Source organism: Cavia porcellus, unplaced genomic scaffold (genome assembly GCF_034190915.1).
Source record: "Cavia porcellus strain 051 isolate PalLab524CR breed Dunkin Hartley unplaced genomic scaffold, mCavPor4.1 scaffold_14, whole genome shotgun sequence".
In the NCBI taxonomy this organism is placed as follows: Eukaryota; Metazoa; Chordata; class Mammalia; order Rodentia; family Caviidae; genus Cavia; species Cavia porcellus.
In genome coordinates this window covers 1,517,053-1,535,914 of record NW_026947497.1, presented here as the reverse complement: position 1 = coordinate 1,535,914, position 18,862 = coordinate 1,517,053, and the positions used below count along the sequence as shown (strand labels likewise).

Below are 18,862 nucleotides of genomic sequence, written 5' to 3'. Positions count from 1 at the left end.
GGCGGCCATTGGTGGGACGAGCAGCCCGAGTTCCCGGATGAGGGAACATTCTGCGGTATAAAGGCCGCGGGGAAGGCGGGAGACAGCGCAGTTTGAATCGCGGTGCGGCGGAGGAGTAGCGGTGGGCCTCGCTGCGTGTCGGACCGGCCTAGTTACTGCCTGCGTGCTTTCGCCTCAGCGGAATTGGAAATGGTAGGCTCGGCGGTGGCGGCGGCGGTGCGGGCTGGCCGGCTGCGGCGGCGGCTGGGTAGGGAGAGGGCGCCGGCGGCGGCGCTGGGCCTTGGCCTCGCGGCGGCGGCGGTTAGCGGGGACGCGCGGCAGCGGGGGCGCGCGGGGGGGAGGGGCGCCCGTAACCCTATCTCCGCGCTCGGCGCAGGCTGGCGGGAAGGCCGGGAAGGACTCCGGAAAGGCCAAGACAAAGGCGGTTTCCCGCTCGCAGAGGGCCGGCCTGCAGGTCAGTGGTGTCGTACTTCGCTACCCGGGCGCGGGTCTCACAGTCCGGCGTGGGGGGCGCGGGGGTGGGGATCACGTGGGCGCGGCGCGGACCCCGTCTCTGACTGCCTTTCTTGTCCCCGGATTGCAGTTCCCCGTGGGTCGCATCCATCGACACCTGAAGTCCAGAACGACCAGCCACGGGCGCGTGGGTGCCACGGCCGCTGTGTACAGCGCGGCCATCCTGGAGTACCTCACGGCGGAGGTGCGGGGCCGGGCGGGATGCATCTAGTCTGGGCGGCGCGGTGCGGAGACGCCAGGGGGAGCCCGTTCCCGGGAGGCGGCGCCTCGGGCCTTGCGCTCTGTCAGTCGGGCCAGAGCTGCGGGGCCGCAGATCGCTGGGTGCAGCCTGGCTGCGGAGTAGCGGGACCGCTGAGCGGGCTCTGCCTTTCAGGTGCTGGAGCTGGCAGGAAATGCATCCAAAGACTTGAAGGTAAAGCGCATTACTCCTCGCCACTTGCAACTTGCCATCCGTGGGGATGAAGAATTGGACTCGCTCATCAAGGCTACAATTGCCGGTGGTGGTACGTAATGACTAAAATCTTTAAATTCTCTTACAAAAGACGAGGGTTCTTTAATGTCTACTAGTATTTGAAAGGGAGCATTTAAGTGTGTTATTTTTGCAGTATATGAAAGCATAAGAAATTGATGTATGTATGTAACTCAGTTTACACTTTATAATTGAATTTGATGTCTTTAAAAGCACCTAGGTGGAACAGTAAACTGCCGTGGCTTTAAGTCTGTGTATACTGAAAATAGAATTAATGCTGTCACTTTCCTAGGTGTCATCCCACATATCCACAAGTCTCTGATTGGGAAGAAAGGACAACAGAAGACTGTGTAAAGGATGCCTGGATTCCTTACTATCTCAGGACTCTAAATACTCTTTAACAGCTGTCCAGTGTTGGTGATTCCAGTGGACTGTATCTCTGTGAAAAACACAATTTTGCCTTTTTGTAATTCTATTTGAGCAAGGTGGAAGTTTAATTAGCTTTCCAACCAACCAAATTTCTGCATTCGAGTCTTAACCACATTTAAGTGTTACTGTGGCTTCAAAGAAGCTATTCTGAAGTAGTGGGTTTTGAGTTGACTTTAAAACTGTTTGGATTATAATTGTGATGCAGAAGTTATAGTAACAAACATTTGGTTTTGTACAGACATTATTTCCACTCTTGTGGATAAGTTCAATAAAGGTCATAATCCCAAACTGGGCTTCCTTTGCTTGATTGTAGTAGGAACTTGCTTGTTGTGACTTAACCTCATTCAGCAGTAATCTGTTGATCAACACATGAGATAACCTATGCCATTTCTAGCTTGCACCTGGGTTTCTAGAGGAGCTGCTGGGGTGGGCAGGGTGCCCACCTGCTGAGTTCTAACAGTTGTTACCCGGCCGGCTGGGGCTGTTGGAGCCTGCAAAAATTGGCGACTATGTCTGCCAGTAGGAGAAGCGGAATCCGCAGGGAGTGGGGTTGCGGTGGCCATAGCCTGGCCAGACACGGAGCTGAGTGGCTCTGCCGCAGAGATCTTACATCGGATTGGTCCAGCGTCGCCCTCAGGCGTGTACAAGGCGCGCGCGGGTGGCCCTTTGCGGGCAAGGCGCTCCCAGGGTCACGGAGCACAGCCTTGTGGCTCAGCGAGCACCGGGCCGCAGGGCGCAAAGGTACTGTGCGGGGCAGGCACGCGTTGCCTGCGAGGATCGGCTCGAAAACTGCGGGCACCGGGACCCCGCTGGCGCGGCCGCGGAGGGGCGGGGCAGGGCAGGGCGGGATGGGGGCGGGCCTGCGTCGTGCGTCCCTGCGTCTGTCCGCCGGCGCGTCCGTCCGTCCGGGCCGCCCGGGCCCCGCGCCCGCGCCCTGCCGCCGGGCCTGCCGCCCGCTTCGCGTCTCGCCCAGCGAGCTCCGCCGCCGCCGGCTTCCTCTCCCGCCGGCCAGCCCCGCCCTCCGCGCCCGCGCCCCGCCGCGGCCGTCATGGAGGGGAACCGGGACGAGGCGGAGCGGTGCGTGCGCATCGCGCGCGAGGCCCTGGGCGCCGGCGACCGCGGCAAGGCCCAGCGCTTCCTGCAGAAGGCCGAGCGGCTGTACCCGCTGCCCGCCGCGCGTGGTGAGCACCCCACCCGACCCGACCCCAGCCGGGCCCGACCAGCCGTCACCGCGGGCCGAGACCGGCGGGAACTCGGGGTGTCACGGCTTCCCCTGGAGGGTGGGGGTGTCGGTGCCGAGCAGCGCCGCTGGCTCGTTACGTAAATCTCCGGGCTTGGCCGAGCCCCGCCGCCGCGTCCCACCCTCTGGCCCGGCGACCCTAACCGGACCTCAGCGCCCGAGCCGCGCCGACGTGGGCCAGGGCTGTTCATTCATTTCTCCCAGCAGTTCATGGAGAGGCACGGGGCTCCTGACCAGGTTCTCGCGTGAAAGACTTTTTGGTAAAAATAGATGAATGAATGGGGGAATGTCATTGAGTGAAAATGTCTTAACAAGGTCACACAATGATCAGTGGAGAGTCAGATCACCCCCAAAGGCCCTTTAAGTCCTGCACTATGGTACAGTGCCTGCCAGCAGGACATCTTCCTCGACATTCAAAGTACTTCCGGGCTAAGAAGATCATGGGTAAGTTCACGAAAATGCGGGGCTAGCTGATTTAGTCTGTTAATTTCTTCTACATTATTCAAGTTCTTGTGGATTTTGCTTTTCTCTCAGACTTTTGCCGTTATCCTTTTATGATCATTGAACACTGTTATCAGGTCAGAAAAAAAGTCCAAGATAGGCGTGCTTAGTGTTAAGAATATGCACGCTGTTGTGCAAGAGATCTTAGGAACTTTTTCATTTTACCACACTGACACTGCCGGTTAAACAGCTTCCCCTGGCAAACACCGGTCTACTTTGTGTTTCTGTGAATTTGATTAGCTACTTGCTGTAAGTAGCATCATAGAGTGTGTTTGTGTTGTGTTGACTGGTTTATCTCACTTGCATGACGTGCTCAGATTTGTCCATGCTGTTGTATCTGACACATTTCCTTATTTTAAATACTGGATGCTCCATTGTGTGTGTTCATCTGCCTGGGGTGTTGTGAGTCCTGCTGCTGCGCTACCATGCACGTGGGCTTGTAAAGTCCTGCTTCAGTTTTGGAGATACATGTATGGATTGCTGATCAGATAATCACTCCAGTTGTGAGGAAGCAGGTACCATACCTTAGTGGCAGCACCATTTCCTCTTCCAGCCTTCAGTGTGCAGGGTTCCAGCTGCTGGCATTCTCAACAGCTCTTCCTTTTTGTTTTGCTGATAGCCATCCTAGTGGGGGTGAGGGTGACATCTTGTTTCGATTTGCATTTCTTAGAGGATGAGTGCTGTTGAGTGGTTTTTGTTTGTCGCTCATTTGTATATATCTTTGGAGAAACGTCTTTGCAAGTTATTTGTCCATTTTAACCTAAGTTTATTTGATTTTTGTGGCTTGAATTCTATACTCTAGGTATTACCCCTTCTCAGACATGTAGTATACAATTTTTTTCTTCTGTTTTGCAGGCAGCCTTTCTGGGTCGATCCTGTCATTTGGTACACAAAGTTTTAAGTTTTAAAATAGTCCAGTTTGTCTGTTTTTGCTTTGTTTCTTGTCAAATTCAATAAAATAATTGCCAGGAGTTAATTCTTTCATCTCCCCAACTTTACAAACATGATTTCATGTTATTTTTAGTCCCGGGGCAGGGGTAATTTTGACATTCATCAGGTAGGTACTCAGGAAGCATAATTTGGCTTTTAAAGCCTACATCTTCTCCAGCCAGCTTCTAACTTCATTGTGGGTGAAATCAGACAATGGCTCTCCCTTGGGCATTTTTATCTTTACAGTGAGTAATAGGGCAACACATAGAAACATTTAGCAGTTAACAGTCAATTCTGATAATCATTTTATAACTGAGACTCTGAGAATTCCTTTTTTTTTTTGCTATGGGGATGGAACTCAGGACCTCCCTTGCAAGGCAGGTGCTTATGCTGCAGAGCTAAATCCCCAGCGTGAATCTGAGAATTCTTAAAAAACTTCCATAGTCATACTTCCGTCATGTAAACAACTTGAAACATTCTTTAAAGCAAACAGAATAGTTGCCCTTAAAGACATGAATGTAGGAAAAATATTAATAAACATAAGAGTGAAAGTTCATGGTACAAATGCATGCAGTGTGCAGGGCAATATGTAGTTGCTAAATAAAATAGTAGGGTACAATTTTGGGGTAGTCCAAGAAGTCAAATTCAGATTAAGACTTCCTCTCTGACATTATTTTTTAACCAGGGTCAAATTATTTAGTTTTCCTGAAATTTAATTATATATAAAATCAAGATGTTATCTAAAGGTTGATAGGAGCTGAAATAAAGTTAGTTGCTAGTACTTAGAAATATGTATTTTATATAGAACATTCTCAGATGATGTTCATTACCATAATTTTAGAATTCAGGAGATGGGAAGATCTCACATTTAGGAAGTATCCCAATAAAAGACAGTACAGAAGGAAATGGAAGCCGTTGCTACAATGAGATTTGAACTTTATCCTTGAATTTTGCCTGTTCTAGATCAAGACCAAACTCATAACTCTGAGTTAACTAAACGTTTTTCTGGATGTATTTCCATTGTTCTTACACAGTGAATGGAAAACGTGAGACTAAGTTCTAGCTAACCTCCAGAAGAATTCTTGTCCTCTTATAAAAGTTTTATTCTTGTTGAGTAAGCAGGCTAATTGATAAAACACTTGAATACATTGGCAAGAGTTTCCCTTGGAGAAAAACAAGATCTTTAGGTGCACTGAAGACCTTATTGCTTTCCATGTTTTCATTGCAGAATATTAATTTACAGTGTACTTACTGTGGTGGACTTCATGTGGTGTCCTGCTGTCAAATATCTTCATCCTGTGAGTTTAGGTTTGAAAGTGGTAATGCGTGTGAATAGATACCACATAGGAAGTATAAATACCAGTCAACAGGAAGTAAGCTATATTTCTTAAACTCTACACTTATTTAATTACTGCTGTGTAGAGTAATTGTAGAGAGATACAGTCTCAGTATTATAAATGCTTTATTTAACACACATATTTTAGTTTTTCATAGTAATGGGGGCATTTTGAAGTAGATTTTTAAAACAAGAAAATCATTGTTTTTCAAATAACATCAGAGTTAATTGGGGGCCTACAGCTCAAAAATGGCAATTCTGCATCTACTTTTGTGAATAAGTAACTTTAATGAACCGATGTTCTATGATTGTAGCATTTATCTATACAGTAACAAAGTAACTTTTGCTACATTTTTTCTCATGCATGAGATGTGCACATTTTGCTCTTTTTTAAAAGTTATTTTCAATTTACATCTAACAAAAAAGGTCTATCCCCCTCTCACTTAAAATGGCAGAGACTTTTAAACATTGTTATATATCTCAGCTGACCTCTTTCAAGATAACTGCATATTTTTTCTATGATTTAATTAAAATTTAAATTAAAGATTTAAACATTCAAGGTAATTTTTTCTGTACCATTGTTACAAAATGATCCCCAGATTATTTTAGTAGACACATTTTTGGCCACAAAAAGATGGCGAGTTTGAGCCTTGATTTAACAGTAGTCTGACCTTGGACATATAGCTTTGTCTTTTGAGCCTCAATTTCTGCTTCTAATAAAGTGGAATTTATGTATTCAGCCACTGTTTATTAAACACCGATTTCGGTAGCCAGCAATCTTCTAGGGACCAGGAGTCAGTGGACAATAAGACCAGGACTTTGCGTTCATGGAGCTTGAGTTCCAGAGGAAATACTAACCCCGCAGTGGACGTAAGACGGGCTCACTTCCTGTCTTTCATCGTTCTGTTCTCAGCATCATTTTTTTTACTGTCTACACTGCATTATTCTGAGGTTATTGTTATGACAAAGAAATTACGTGGTGCCTTGGGGTCGGCGGTATATTTGTCTATTTTCTGTCATTTTAAAAAATAATTTGCACAAGACTTGTTTTAAATGAGAATTGATCACAATTTTTGTGAAAGTACCTGTTCCATTTTTAATTAACACTTAGTTCCTATGGCATTTTGTTTCCTCCTTGTCTGTGTATCTACTTGTCTCCCTTCTAGATTAAAAACTGCCAATGAAGTTAGTCATTTTAATCTTAACTTTTTTTCTTTACCCTAATAGCACTTTGCATACAGGCTAGGATTCTGTAGAATAATGTTTACGTTTACAGCTTTCAATGAAGAGAATTTGCTAAGTTAAAAAAAAAAAAATCAAAACTGCACATATTTTGACTAGCAAATCAAAACACACAGATTTTGACTAGCAAAAATTTGGTGAGAGTTGGCAAAATAAGCCATATTGCATTTTAGCACTGTGCCTTGGTTAGAAACGATGTGGACATATGTTTACTGCTATAAAAGGATATTCAGTCTATCAACAGTTTAATAAAGTTAAGCTGCAAATATGTGGATTGTCCTATTTTTTTTTTTTTTTTTTTTTTTTTTTTTTTTTTTTTTTTTTTTTTTTGGCTCTCTAACTAGAGGACTTAGAGTTAAGAATATGGGAAAATACCATGGTGATTGTTTTGTTCTGTGAAATAATTAAGTGACTTTTACTTTGTTACCTTTTTTCATGAGCTGAGCAGACATCAATTAAATGATTCTTATGAAATTCCAGGCAAAGCAGTTTGGCTAGAAGGTAAAAACATAAAACAGAGTTGAATGGTTTCGCAGCCTAAAAGGTAGAGGTGCTGTGGTTATGAGTACTGTTGCCCTCTGTGTTTGTTATGCTGAACATTGCTACAAGTGAGATCTAGTGGGTGATAGATCAGGTGTTTAATAAATCAGAAAAATCCGGTATGCTCTAAATTCTAGCAGTATTTTAACCGAATCATACTATCGCAAGCATTTGGTTCACTAATTGTAAACACAGAAAGTTTTACTAGCTCTGTTGTAAAGATGATGAAATGGATTTTCAGGCCAAGAAATGGTAGAATTTGTCCAGATTTTCTCTCTTAGTGGAGCCAAAAAATGTTTAGTATAAACTCATGTGCAGAGCTATGATTAGGCAGAGCCTTGGAGCATAAGCTTGTAGAATTATATGCAGGATCATAATGACTGCTGCATGTGCAACCAGCCCGTGGCCGAGCTTCAGCATGTGCAGCATGTAGCGGTGAGTGTAAATGTCTGGGGACACGGCACAGGTTCAGTGATGCCGAGGATGAAAGGAGTGTGAACAGACTGGCCACGTGCGTGGCATGGTCACGGCCACCAGGAAGCATGTAAAATGAACCACTCTCGTATCCGGATCTTCATCTTTTAAAAACAACTTCGTCTTTTATTTGTATCTCTCCCCCCCCCCCCCCTACACACACTAACAGTGACTGATCCTGCTCCGCTTCTGCTGTCAGGCAAGGTAGGGCACGTTCTGCGTGACACGGCCATAGACTTGTGTAAACTTCTGTAAAGAGACACATTTCCCTCTTCCGCAGTCATCTAGAAGCATGATACTTGCTTGATTGCTGGCTGGTGTTGGTTTTTTCCAAAAGCAGCTGATAGTTCTCTCCAAGCCCTCCGGGCCGCGGGTCCTTTGTAGAGTCTCTGAGTGCAGGAGATGTCTTTGAGTTTTTTGCTCTTTAGTACAGTAGACTGTTCCCCTCTGCTGTGTGCAGCTCGGGGATCCCTGTAGCATTTATTTGGTGTGCATGATGAAGTGCTCTTCAGGTCCATCTTTTTTTTTTTTCCGATGGTTTTGTAGATTTACAAATTTACCCTCCATTTGGGCTTGACTGGTAACCCTTCATGGATTTTTGGCAGGAATACCATAAAGGTGATTGTGTGCTCTTAGTGTAGGATGTCAGGATGCACAAGGTTTTGATGTGATCCTTGCTGGTGAGATGCTTTAAACCCTTAGATCTAGATTGGTTCTTGCTGGGGTTGGTCTTTTCTCCATTGTAATTAATAAATATGTTTCAAACTGGTGATGTAGCTCAGTGCTACAGTGTGGCCTTGCATTTGTGAGACACTGGGGTTGATCCCAGTACTTGAAAATGTTTTTGTAGAGAAATGCCCTGTTCCTCAGTGAACTTTCCCCATACCCTTGAGCATCCATTGATGATTCTGGTGGTTTTCTAATCCCTTGATTACTTTGTCCTTGATTGGTTACCATTTAGGCTGACTGTCTGCTTGGATTCCTAGGCTCCTATCTTCTCTTCACTGTAGTTGTTCATCTGGGCCTTCGGTGCGGCCCGTGGACACCCCCTCCTGGTACCCCCTGTGTCTTTTTCACATGTCTTCCTCATTCTTTAAACTTCTTTGTTTGCTGACATAAAGTAATCTCTAGGCTGAGTCATTCTTTACTTTCTCTGTCCTCTGAGTCAGGAGCTGATTCTCCAAGGAGCCTTGATTCCTTGTCGCTGACGGTGGTATTGAGGCTAGGCTACAGACACTAAGTAGCTTTTTTGTTCCTGAGGTGGTGTTGCTGCTTGTCTTGTAGTGGACAGAGTCAGGAAGTCATGCGTGTACATGAATGCACACACAGGCGCATATGTGTGCAGTTACGTGCTTGAGTGTGGTATAAACACATCTCTAGTGATGTGATCTGTAAAATTCGACTACTGAAAAACAAATACATCTCTGTTTCTGTCCAGTACTGTGAGATTCCCTGCAGCCTTTCCATTTCCACATTTCTGATCTTGCTCCTGGGCCATGAGGGGTATGGCTTCGACTCCTTTGTGTGGAGTAAGCTGAGCCCTTGACCAGTGGAACAGGCTGCCTCGCTCACCTGGGTTCCTGTCAGTGACTTCCCTCCTCACTGTGTGCAAGCCTCATGGGCTCTGCCGACCACAGCTGCCAGAAGAACAAGAAGGCAGGACATCTTGCAGTTGTGCAGCCCCATTTAAAAAGTAGTTGAGCCCTAACTGGAGCAGTCTGCTCTTTGTGAACCATCCTTTAGTCTTAATTCCATAAGTAGCTGTACATTTAGTGAATACCACCAGTCCTTGTCAGGGATTCCATGGGTGCAGTCCTTGGGTAACCTTTTCTCTCCTCAGGTATCTAAATGTGTTACTGTGCTGTCTGGCAGGAGTACCACAGCCACTTTGGCTTCATGAATTATTTGATCTCTTGCCTCGATACCAGTTGATTCTAATAAAATGCTTTGGTTTTAATTATCGTTACTCAGTATTCTTAGGCTTCTAATTTACACTTTAATTATATAGTTTCAAGTGATTTTGCTTGTATGTCAGAAACATTTTCTCTTAATTATAGTTATACTTTTTTTTAAAAAGTTATACTACAATGATTTAAAATCAAGAACAAACTAAGCATCTGGGCATAACAGTGGTATTGGCATTATTGCACTGGAACCATTAGATCTTTTTTTATCCAAAAATATATGTAAATACTGAACATTTTAGCCAGCCACTTTATCTAATTATAAAATATTAAATTACATAAAGAAACATTTTCAAAATTTGTTACCTCTTAATAGAGTGTCACTTAAGTAAAATGTGCTTGTTTACTTTATAAATGTACTTCACAGGTTATTAATGCCTAATCTCTAGTCATTGTACTGATACCACCTCAGCTGTCTAAGGTAATTGATACATACAACTATATAAAATAACTTGCTAGTTACTTTGCATATACTTGTATATCACACTATCATAACACAATTATGTAGTAGTCACATAAGCGTAAACCTAAAAGTGTCTATCTTCATGAACAGCTGTAGTTTGGAGGTCATCAGTGTGATAAAATCTTAAAAAGACCTATGCACCTGAGGAAACACACATGTATTTACTATACCAGCTATATAGTAAATACATTTACTAATAATTAGTATCATAGCTATATAGATATATTTATTTACTCTTAAAGCAAAATTCAGATTCTTTTATCAGGTTTCTATACGATTCTTGTCAATTTTTTATTGACAAGAGTTAAAGGACATCCTTAGAACTCCTACAAATTTAGGAAACAGTGTTAATGACCATGCATAGACATTACCCAATAAAAGTGTAAAGTTTATCTCATTTATACAGTAACAAAATGCTTAATCAAAACCAATAGATGTAGGTCAAGCTTTTAATAATAGGACCAAATTTAAAGTGGTGTCAAATTAGTTGGCTGCTTTGCTTAACTTTTAGATATATATCCTATGAGAGGACTTTCTTGTTACTTTGTATCTTCTAGAGTTCTGCGATCTTTCTTTTTTTTTAAAGAATAGGCAGATTTATTAGAATGGGCAGTGGGATAGCTCCTGAGAGGCAGGAGGGGTCCCTAAACTTTTGTAGTCTTAACTCCATATAAATTTAACTGTAAAGCTTAACCCTGCAGTCTGCTTTCTTTCTTATGTATCTGTAGTGCCAGCTGCATAAACTGATCATTGAAGACATTTTATAGGCCAATACTTAATCTTTTTAAAGCTTTTTTTTTTTTTTTTTTTTTTTTAGTAACCAAAAGCCTAACAATGAAAGACACAAGAAACTTAGTAAAATCTAAAACCTTTGCTTTTTTATCTAGTTTTTAAAATTTAACCAAGAGCATCCTGATGAGAAAACCTTCCCCCTGGCTCTCACGGCTTGCCTTAGGCAGCTGGCCCTGCCTTCTCCAGGGCTGCTTTTATCTGTTTTTTTTTCTTTTTCCCTCTTTTACTCAACACAAGCTCACTCTGCAGAGCCAGTTTCTCCCCTGCTCTTCACTTCTACTTTCTCGAATAAACTTTGTCACAAAGGATGCCTCTTTTTGTAGGTCCCATCTGGGTCGCCAACAAAGATGTCCTGGGCTGGGTCTGAGGGTTGCTGATCCTGAAATGCAGAATTTAATTCATCCTTTGAAATTTAAGTAATCAAGTTTGCTGACTCTTTTCATGGAAAAAGAGTGTTCAGGATGTGTCAGTAAATGCGGGTTTATTAGAGGGAGATACTGGGCACACTCAAGCAGAGTGCAGGTGCTCAGAGAAACAGGCGCCTAATTATTGTTGTATTTGTTGTGCTCCGTTGTTTAGTTTTCTTCTTGAAGACTCCTGTTGTACATATGTTGGCTCTTCTTTATTTTCAGTGTTTGTCGTTTTCATTCTTTTAGTCTTCTTTACTTTTTTCGGAAGTGTTAAAATTTCCAGCCTTTTTCTAGCCTTTTTCTGTGAAAGCATCACCAATTCTTTTTATAACCCTTGTTTCTACTACTTTGATCTTCCTTTGAGTGGATTTTTTTTTGACTTCTGATTGCTTCCCTAAGCTCTGTCTCCTAACTTCTGGGCTATTTCTGGGACTGTTATACTTTGCACTTATGCAATCTTTTTATATTATATATCATTTCTTAAAGTATTTTAAGCGTGATTTGAAATAGTATAGCATCCATCTGTTAGCAGCTTTTTGTATTTCGTATTCATTGCCTATATTTCTTTTTTATTTACAATTGGCGTGAGATATGTTCAGAAATACAGTGAATGTTTACATTTAAATTTTTTTACAGTAACAAACACATTGCCATTCATCCCTCTCAAAACCCTCTGCACCTTGAACACAGTTATCCTGTCATTCTTGCCACTTTTGAAGCAGCTCTGGGCGTCTTGTTTTCTCAGTGTCTGCATTGTTATGGTGGCTTCATGTCCCGAATTGATCGCAAACGTGTGCTGCTCATGCCAGGTCAGGTAGCTGCAGTGGATGAGGACAGAGCGTAACGTAATGCACTTGTAAGTCTGCCTTTTGGTTGGATAACACAGAGCAGCAGCGTTTACTGCTGATCACATTTGACAAAGACATTCGTGAGCGAGGATTTGTAGAGCTGCTCCAGAGAGCAGCAAGGATGACGGGATAGTTATTCTCACAGGTGAAGGGAGGATTTGGGGGAAGGTTTCATGGCAGTGTGACCATTAATGCAATAAAATTTAAAAATGTAAAGGTTCACTCTGTATTTTGGTTACAGCTCATATTAGATTTGACTGCTACTGTGTTCTTTCTCTAAGCTTATGTCAGGTGGGTTTAGTTGGCCTTCCTCATACAGAAACCCTGCCTGCCTGCCCTCTGTGTGGGATGTGTGAGATGCCGCCTTGCTGGTGAGAGCTCATTCTCTTTCTTCACTCTTACTGGGGGTTTCTCTTTTCCGTCTTTCTGTTGTGCCTGTTGTCCTCTTCCTGTGGGTCTTTGCTCAGCAAGTTCTGCTCAACACAGCTTTGTCTCAAAGAGAGTGTGGGTTACCTGCGAGTCCATGGCGACCTGCGAGTGTGCTCTGTGGTGAGTGACCAGTGTGCGCTTGTGACCGTCCACACATTCTCCTCAGTTTTGCCTGTGGTGCTGGAGGGTCCTCGCTGGGTGTCACGGGCTTCTTTTGCTCTGTGGGCTGGCAGATTACCCTGAGCATACTCTGCTGCTTGTCACACATATGCTATAGTACTCAGGTCCTATTTTCTTGTGTTAGGGAATTTTGCGCATGGAGTTTTGATATTGCTACTTACTTGCTGGGACTTTATGAATGAGTTTGGAGAGATTTAAAGCTTAAGCTGCTGTTGTAGAATTCACATAGCATTTTTCACCTTTAAATACTTTGAACACCAGGCTGGCTTCCATTGTGATTGCATTAACTTTGAACTAGCAGCTGAAAGTTGACTGTAATATATTTCTCTTGTTCATAGCTAACAGATTGCTTTCTGTATCATCTACTGCTAGATAGCTATAAAAAACTGAGTTTCCTCTGTCTCTTCAATGATCTCGTAAATCCATTGGCTAGAAAAATGTATGGTAGAAAGAAGTTTATAGAAATAATAAATACCTGCATGTTTACAAGGTTGTCTGCAGCATTGTTGAAATTTTAAAAATATGTTTAAAATAGCTTTATTGAGATGTAGTTCACATACCATACAATTCTTCCTTCATTTTTAAGTGCCAGGATTGGACTCTAGGACCTTGTACATGCCAGCCACACACTGTACCACTGAGCTCCTCTCTAGCCTGGCTTTTCTCATGTAAATTACACAGTCCGGTGGGGGTTGAGTGCGTTCACAGACGCGCCTAGCAGTCCTGTGAGTCCTATGGCAGCTCCCCTGTGTCCTGCCTCTCATCCTTGGCTACAGAGAGGGTCGTGACCCAGTACCCCAGATTTTGGCAACAGCTAATCCTGCTAACCATAAATTTACCCTTCATTCTGGACCAGTTACCTTTCTGTTTATATGGCCCTGTTTCATGTGAACAGAATTATGTAGCATACGGTCCTTTGTAACTAGCTTTTTTTGCTTTGCATAATGTTGCCGCAGTTTATCCGTGTTTAGCATGTGTCACTGGTTTTTTTTCAGTCATGTTCTGTGATCTGGATCATTCACATTTACTCATCTGTTAGTTGGTGGATATTTGTTTCCTTTTTGTCGTCATGAATAATGTGACTCTTACCATTCGTGACTCAGTTTTCATGTCTTCGTTTGTCTTGGGTATTTACTTTGGAATGAGATTGCTGGTCACATGATTACTGTATGTTAAACCTTTTAAGTAACTACCTGATAATTTTCCAAGGGAGAATACTGTTTCACGTTTCCGCAGCAGTGGTACAGTGTGTGGCTGGCACCGGTTTCTCTTCATGTTTGCCAACCCTCTTGCTGGCAGTCCTTTCTGACTATAACCACTCTACTGCTGGGTGTGAAGTGGTATCTTGTGGTTTCAATTTTCATTTCAGATATTCAGTAACTATTTCATGTGCTTGTTGGCCATTTTTCTGTCTCTCAGAGAATGTTTACTTAGATTATTTGCCCATGTTTGTTTGTGTTGTTTTTCTTTTTCTTTTTCAAGCAGGCAAGGGTAAGGAGAGGGTCTTGCTCTGGTGGCCTCAAATTCCTGGGCCCAAAAGAGCCTCCTGCTTTAGCGTCCTGAGTAGCTAGGAGCGTAGTGTGTTTGGCTCTTTATCCAGGTTTTAAAATTGGATTTTTATTCTTTTTGTTATTAAATTATAAGAGATACATTTCTTTTACCAGATATATAATATGCAAGTATTTTTCCTTCTGTGGATTGTATTGTCAATCTATTACCAATAGTTTTTAAAGTGTAAAAGTTTTAATTTTGAAGTCAATTTTCTCTGTCTGTCTTCTTTGTACTTTCATTGTCATATTTAAACATGTTTTCGCCAAACTAAGGTCACTAAGATTTACTCTTGTCCTTTCGTTTTAGAGTTTTATACTTTTAGCTTTTTATTTCAGTGTATGCTTTATTTTGAGTTAATTTTTGAATACCATGGATGAAGGATGTTACGGATTAAAACTTAACGCCTGAATTACATCAGCATGGTGCTGAAAGTAAATGTTCCACCTGAGGAAAGTTGCCAGCATGAACAGAGATGTGGAGAGGAGGAGTGAGGCATTGTGCGTGTCTCTAAGTGTTGCTGTTGTGAGCTGTTGATTCTCCTGGAGGAGCTCATCATGACTAGCTTCCCCAGTGTGAGTCACCATTGTCATTGGAGGAGCTCGGGGCCTTGTTAGTGAGGGTGGCTGTGGTTCACTTTGAGGGAGCTCTGGTCCTTACATTGAGCATCGCCTCCTGGCTCCGGAGGGGAAGACGTGTGCCACTTGGTCTCCAGGATGAATCGTCACGCTGGCTTCCTGGCATGTCTCCACTGTGCTTATCTTTGGAGGAGCTCGGGGCATCCGTGTTGCTGACGATGGCTGTGGTACTTTTCAGAACAGCCCTGGTCTTTGTTGTGAGTTTGACTTCTTGGCTCCAGTGTAGAACCCTCAGACTGTCAGCAGAGCTCCTTCACCCCGCTGACATAGACTTTCAAGCTTCCCCTGCTGACCTTTGGGCCTTCCCAGCACGAATCTGTAAAACAGACTGGCATGACTCCTTCTTGTGGGCTCTGGACCTTCAGCTGGACTCATGGAAGGCGTTGTCGTGAGCTCTAGGTCTTCATCTGGACTCATGTAGACACTGCTGTGGGATCTAGGCCCGTGGCTGAATATTCCAGGTCTTTAGTGTTGTGGACAGATTTCCTGCACTTTCTTGTGTTTAAGTCTTGGTGAGCATCGTAAAATAGTCATTTAATTCTATGTCCTGATTCAGATTGTTCTCTGCACAACCCCTGACTACAACAAGGGATGTGAATTCTTTTATATGTGACTATTTAGTTGACATACAAGTTCTAAGATACAGTCTGTCTTTTCTTTTTTTCTTTCTTTCTTTTCTTAAGGTTGTGCGGAGGGAGCAGACCCTCCTGACGTCCCCTCGCACCTGCATGGTCAGAGGTAGCACACGCACCGCAGCCTCGCTAGCACTGTCCTGTATTGTCATGGCCTTGGGCGGGGCTTCCACTGAGCACCGACGTTTGCTTGAAAATGCTTGTGTTTCAGGTACTTTCTGGAAAGTTCTTAAAGGATGCAGGTTGACAGTTACTTTTTTCTGATGTTTCCAAGATTGTGTTTCAGTGTCTGTTGGCTTTGGCTGTTGCCCTGAGAAACAAAAAGTTCTCGTTTCTGTTTCTTGTAGGTAGTCTCATTGGTTGCTTTAAAGACTATCTTGTTTTTGTTGTTCTACAGTTTCGCTATGATGTGATCAGTAAAAGTGTGTCGTAAGTCATTGGACATTGGTCATTGTGAAAATTTGAGGAGCTATTTTTCATTGTTTTGGTTTGGTTTTTTGAAACAGGGTCTTATTTTGTAGTACAGGCTGGCCTTGAACGCACCGTGAGCCTTCTGCCTCAGTCTCCCCAGTGCTGGGCTTACAGGTGTGTCCTCCTATGCCTGGCTTTGAATGAAACTGCACTTTTACTCTAAAATGGTGATTGACATTCTCTGAATAGCTGGGTACATAAGCAAATGCTTGCCACGTATGAAGAGCCCACGGTAGATCAGGATCTCACCTGCATCTGTTTGTGTGGCGAGACATGGTGTCCTTCTCTTTCTGCAGCACTGTTGGAAGTGATTATGAAAAATGGAAGCACTGCTGGAAGCAGCCCGCACTGCCGGAAGCCCGCGGGGGGCGGGGAGCAGAGCAAGGCCAGCGGCGCCAAGGACGGCGCGTCTGGGGCCACGGAGAGCGGGAAGGGCTACACCCGCGACCAGGTGGAGGGCGTTCTCAGGTAGGACCTCCATCCCAGTGGCTTCTGGGGGAATTGGGAACTTTGCAGTGTTGAAAAAAGTGTTTAAAATAAGATAGATATGGAGAAACTAACTCTGGATATTTAAAAATTTTAAAAAAGATTTTTTCCAAGACGGGGAATTGAACCCAGGGCCCTTTGCACCAAGTTGCATCCCCATCTCTTTCTATTTTTTAAAATGTGAGATGGAGTCTGAGTTGCTCATTTGCCTGGGCTGGATTCAAACTTGATCTTCCCAGAGTGCGAGGGTTGCAGGTGTGTAGCCCCTGCCAGGGTTGTATCTTTGTTAGGTCTTTGTGTTAGTGTTGTTGGGGGTGGGGACATGTGCATACGAGTGTTGGTGTGTGTTTCTGCAATGCCCAGAGGCCCCAGCTTTTGCTGGGGACATTCCCAGGGTAGGGAGTGAAGGGTGGCAGTGGTGTAGGGGCTCATGTACACAGAACATGGGGCTGCATGTGCAGCCCCACTCTCTGTGGCCTGGAGGCGAGCTTGCTTTCTGAGCAGTGGGTGAGGGTTGAAGCCGACTTGCAGCACAGAGAAGCATACTAGTGGGAAGATCGCTGAGGTCCCAACCAAGCTGGGGGTCACAGGGTCCTTGAGGCTGGAGGAACTAATTTAGCCAAGAGCCTGCAGAGCCCTAGGCTCTATCGGCCACTGCATCTGGGCACAGGGTTCAACCCAGTGGCAAGGGGGTGGCTGGGAGGAAACAATGTCCAGGAGGCTCCAAGGTACAGCCCAGGCCCAGGGCTCTGAGACCACAACCTGGCCTTCAAAGCCTGCTAGGAGTCAAACCCTCAGGTGAGTGGAGCAGTTATTGAGGTCACAGAAGAGGCAAAAAGACACTAACCTTGTCGGTTGATGAGGTATTGGGTGAGATTACGGAAGATACAAATAAATGACTGGATGATTTAATAAAGAAAGTACAGGATCGAGTGACCATTTTAGTAAACAAATTGGAAACTGGAAAAGAAGCAGAAGTCCTGGAAATGAAAAAAACTGCTGAGGCAGGAGGATTTCTTGTTTAAAGCCCAGCTTGTGCAACTTAGCAACTAACAAGACCATGTGTCAAAAAAAGAAAAGAAATGAAATGAAAAACTGAAAAATACTGGCAATGGGTATGATCAGTCATGAGGTAGGCTATCAGGATTTGCAAATAAGGTTAATGTAGCAGACCTTTTACTCAGTGATACTCAGAAAACAGTAAGAAACAACTAGAAAGACCTAAGGATTAGGGTTAGGAAGAGAGACTCTAATAGCATAAAATTTTATTCATTGAAGCATTTCAGAAACATTTCTAAAACCTAGGGAATGAGATGGATACCCAGGTAAGGAGGTATTTGAAATCAACTACACACAAGCAGAAAGGAGCTTCCCCGGGACACATCCTAGCCAGATGACAAAAACGCAGAACAAGGAAAGACTGCTGACTTTTTACGAGAATGCCAAGTAATGTATATCAATGAACCTATCAGAATAACAGAATTCTCAGCACAAACCTTGAGGGCCAGGAGAGTTTGGAATGAAGATTTGTCAGCCCTAAAAGAAAAATATTTCTATGCCAGTAGTGTCCTACAGGATTATTCTTCAAATTTGACAGAAATAAAGACCTTCCACAACAAAGAGAAACCAAAGAAATTCATGACCAGCAAAACAGCATTGCAGAAATTACTCAAGAGAATCCTACATGCAGCAAAGCCAGCATTATCCAAGAACCCAGAGGAAAGAATGCATCTAACTGTAAAAGTAGTTAAACTAAAAGAATCAGGGCTCAAAAATACAGTGACAGGAGCTAGTAAATACCTTTCAGGAGTCAGTCCCAAAGACAGTGATCTTAATTCCCTAATCAAAAGACACAGGCTGGAAGACTGGGTCAGAAAAGAGGACCCAATGACATGCTGCCTGCAAGAGACTCACTTCATCACAGAGACTAGAAGTGAAAGTGAAGGAAGCAGTACTTCAGGCAGCTGGGTCCCACCAGCCGGCAGGAGTAGCTGTTCTAGTTTCTGGCAAAGATGACTTCAAATCAGAATGAATCACAAGAAACAGAGAAGGTTACTATATACTAATAAAGGAAACAGTAACAATTGTAAATAAAAATGCACTGAATGTGAAACACACAGTTTCACAAAACAAAAATTACAGATAGACAGCAAAACAGTCATATTAGGGGAGGAACAAGTTTTAATAATCTGTTGTTACAAATTAACTATGGACTAGACAAAAAAGTCAACAAAGTGGAGCTGGGGATTTAGCTCGGCAGCATAAGCACCTGCCTTGCAAGCAGGCCGTTGTGAGTTCGATCCCCGATACTGATGATAAGAAAAAAA

At 43.6% G+C, this 18,862-nt stretch overlaps 2 protein-coding genes across 4 annotated transcripts in view; both read left to right on the top strand.

Moving 5' to 3' along the window:
• Window positions 1-3: 3 nt before the first annotated feature.
• LOC134478642 (histone H2A.Z) lies at window positions 4-1,699 on the top strand. The gene is made up of 5 exons (XM_063260544.1): window positions 4-192; window positions 377-454; window positions 584-697; window positions 887-1,016; window positions 1,275-1,699. Exons 1-5 carry the CDS (start codon window positions 190-192, stop codon window positions 1,334-1,336), a joined length of 387 nt encoding a protein of 128 aa, XP_063116614.1. The 5' UTR covers window positions 4-189; the 3' UTR covers window positions 1,337-1,699.
• A 206-nt stretch (window positions 1,700-1,905) lies between these two features.
• Dnajb14 (DnaJ heat shock protein family (Hsp40) member B14) overlaps window positions 1,906-18,862 on the top strand; it is a 47,516-nt gene continuing 30,559 nt past the window's right edge. Inside the window, exons 1-2 of one of the 3 annotated variants that reach the window (XM_063260542.1) lie at window positions 1,906-2,152; window positions 16,346-16,517. In XM_063260542.1, coding sequence (XP_063116612.1) covers window positions 1,921-2,152; window positions 16,346-16,517 — 404 coding nt within the window. In that variant the 5' untranslated portion in view covers window positions 1,906-1,920. Of the gene's footprint in view, window positions 2,153-2,307; window positions 2,593-2,908; window positions 3,096-16,345; window positions 16,518-18,862 lie in introns of those variants that run through there. The other 2 variants (XM_003468044.5, XM_023564328.2) reach the window with 2 other exon arrangements.

Bases quoted from the DNA above. Each gene is read 5' to 3' on its own strand.
- LOC134478642 (XM_063260544.1), top strand. The intron at 698-886 runs GTGCGGGGCCGG...TCTGCCTTTCAG, and splicing joins TGGAGTACCTCACGGCGGAG to GTGCTGGAGCTGGCAGGAAA. The intron at 1,017-1,274 runs GTACGTAATGAC...TCACTTTCCTAG, and splicing joins GGCTACAATTGCCGGTGGTG to GTGTCATCCCACATATCCAC.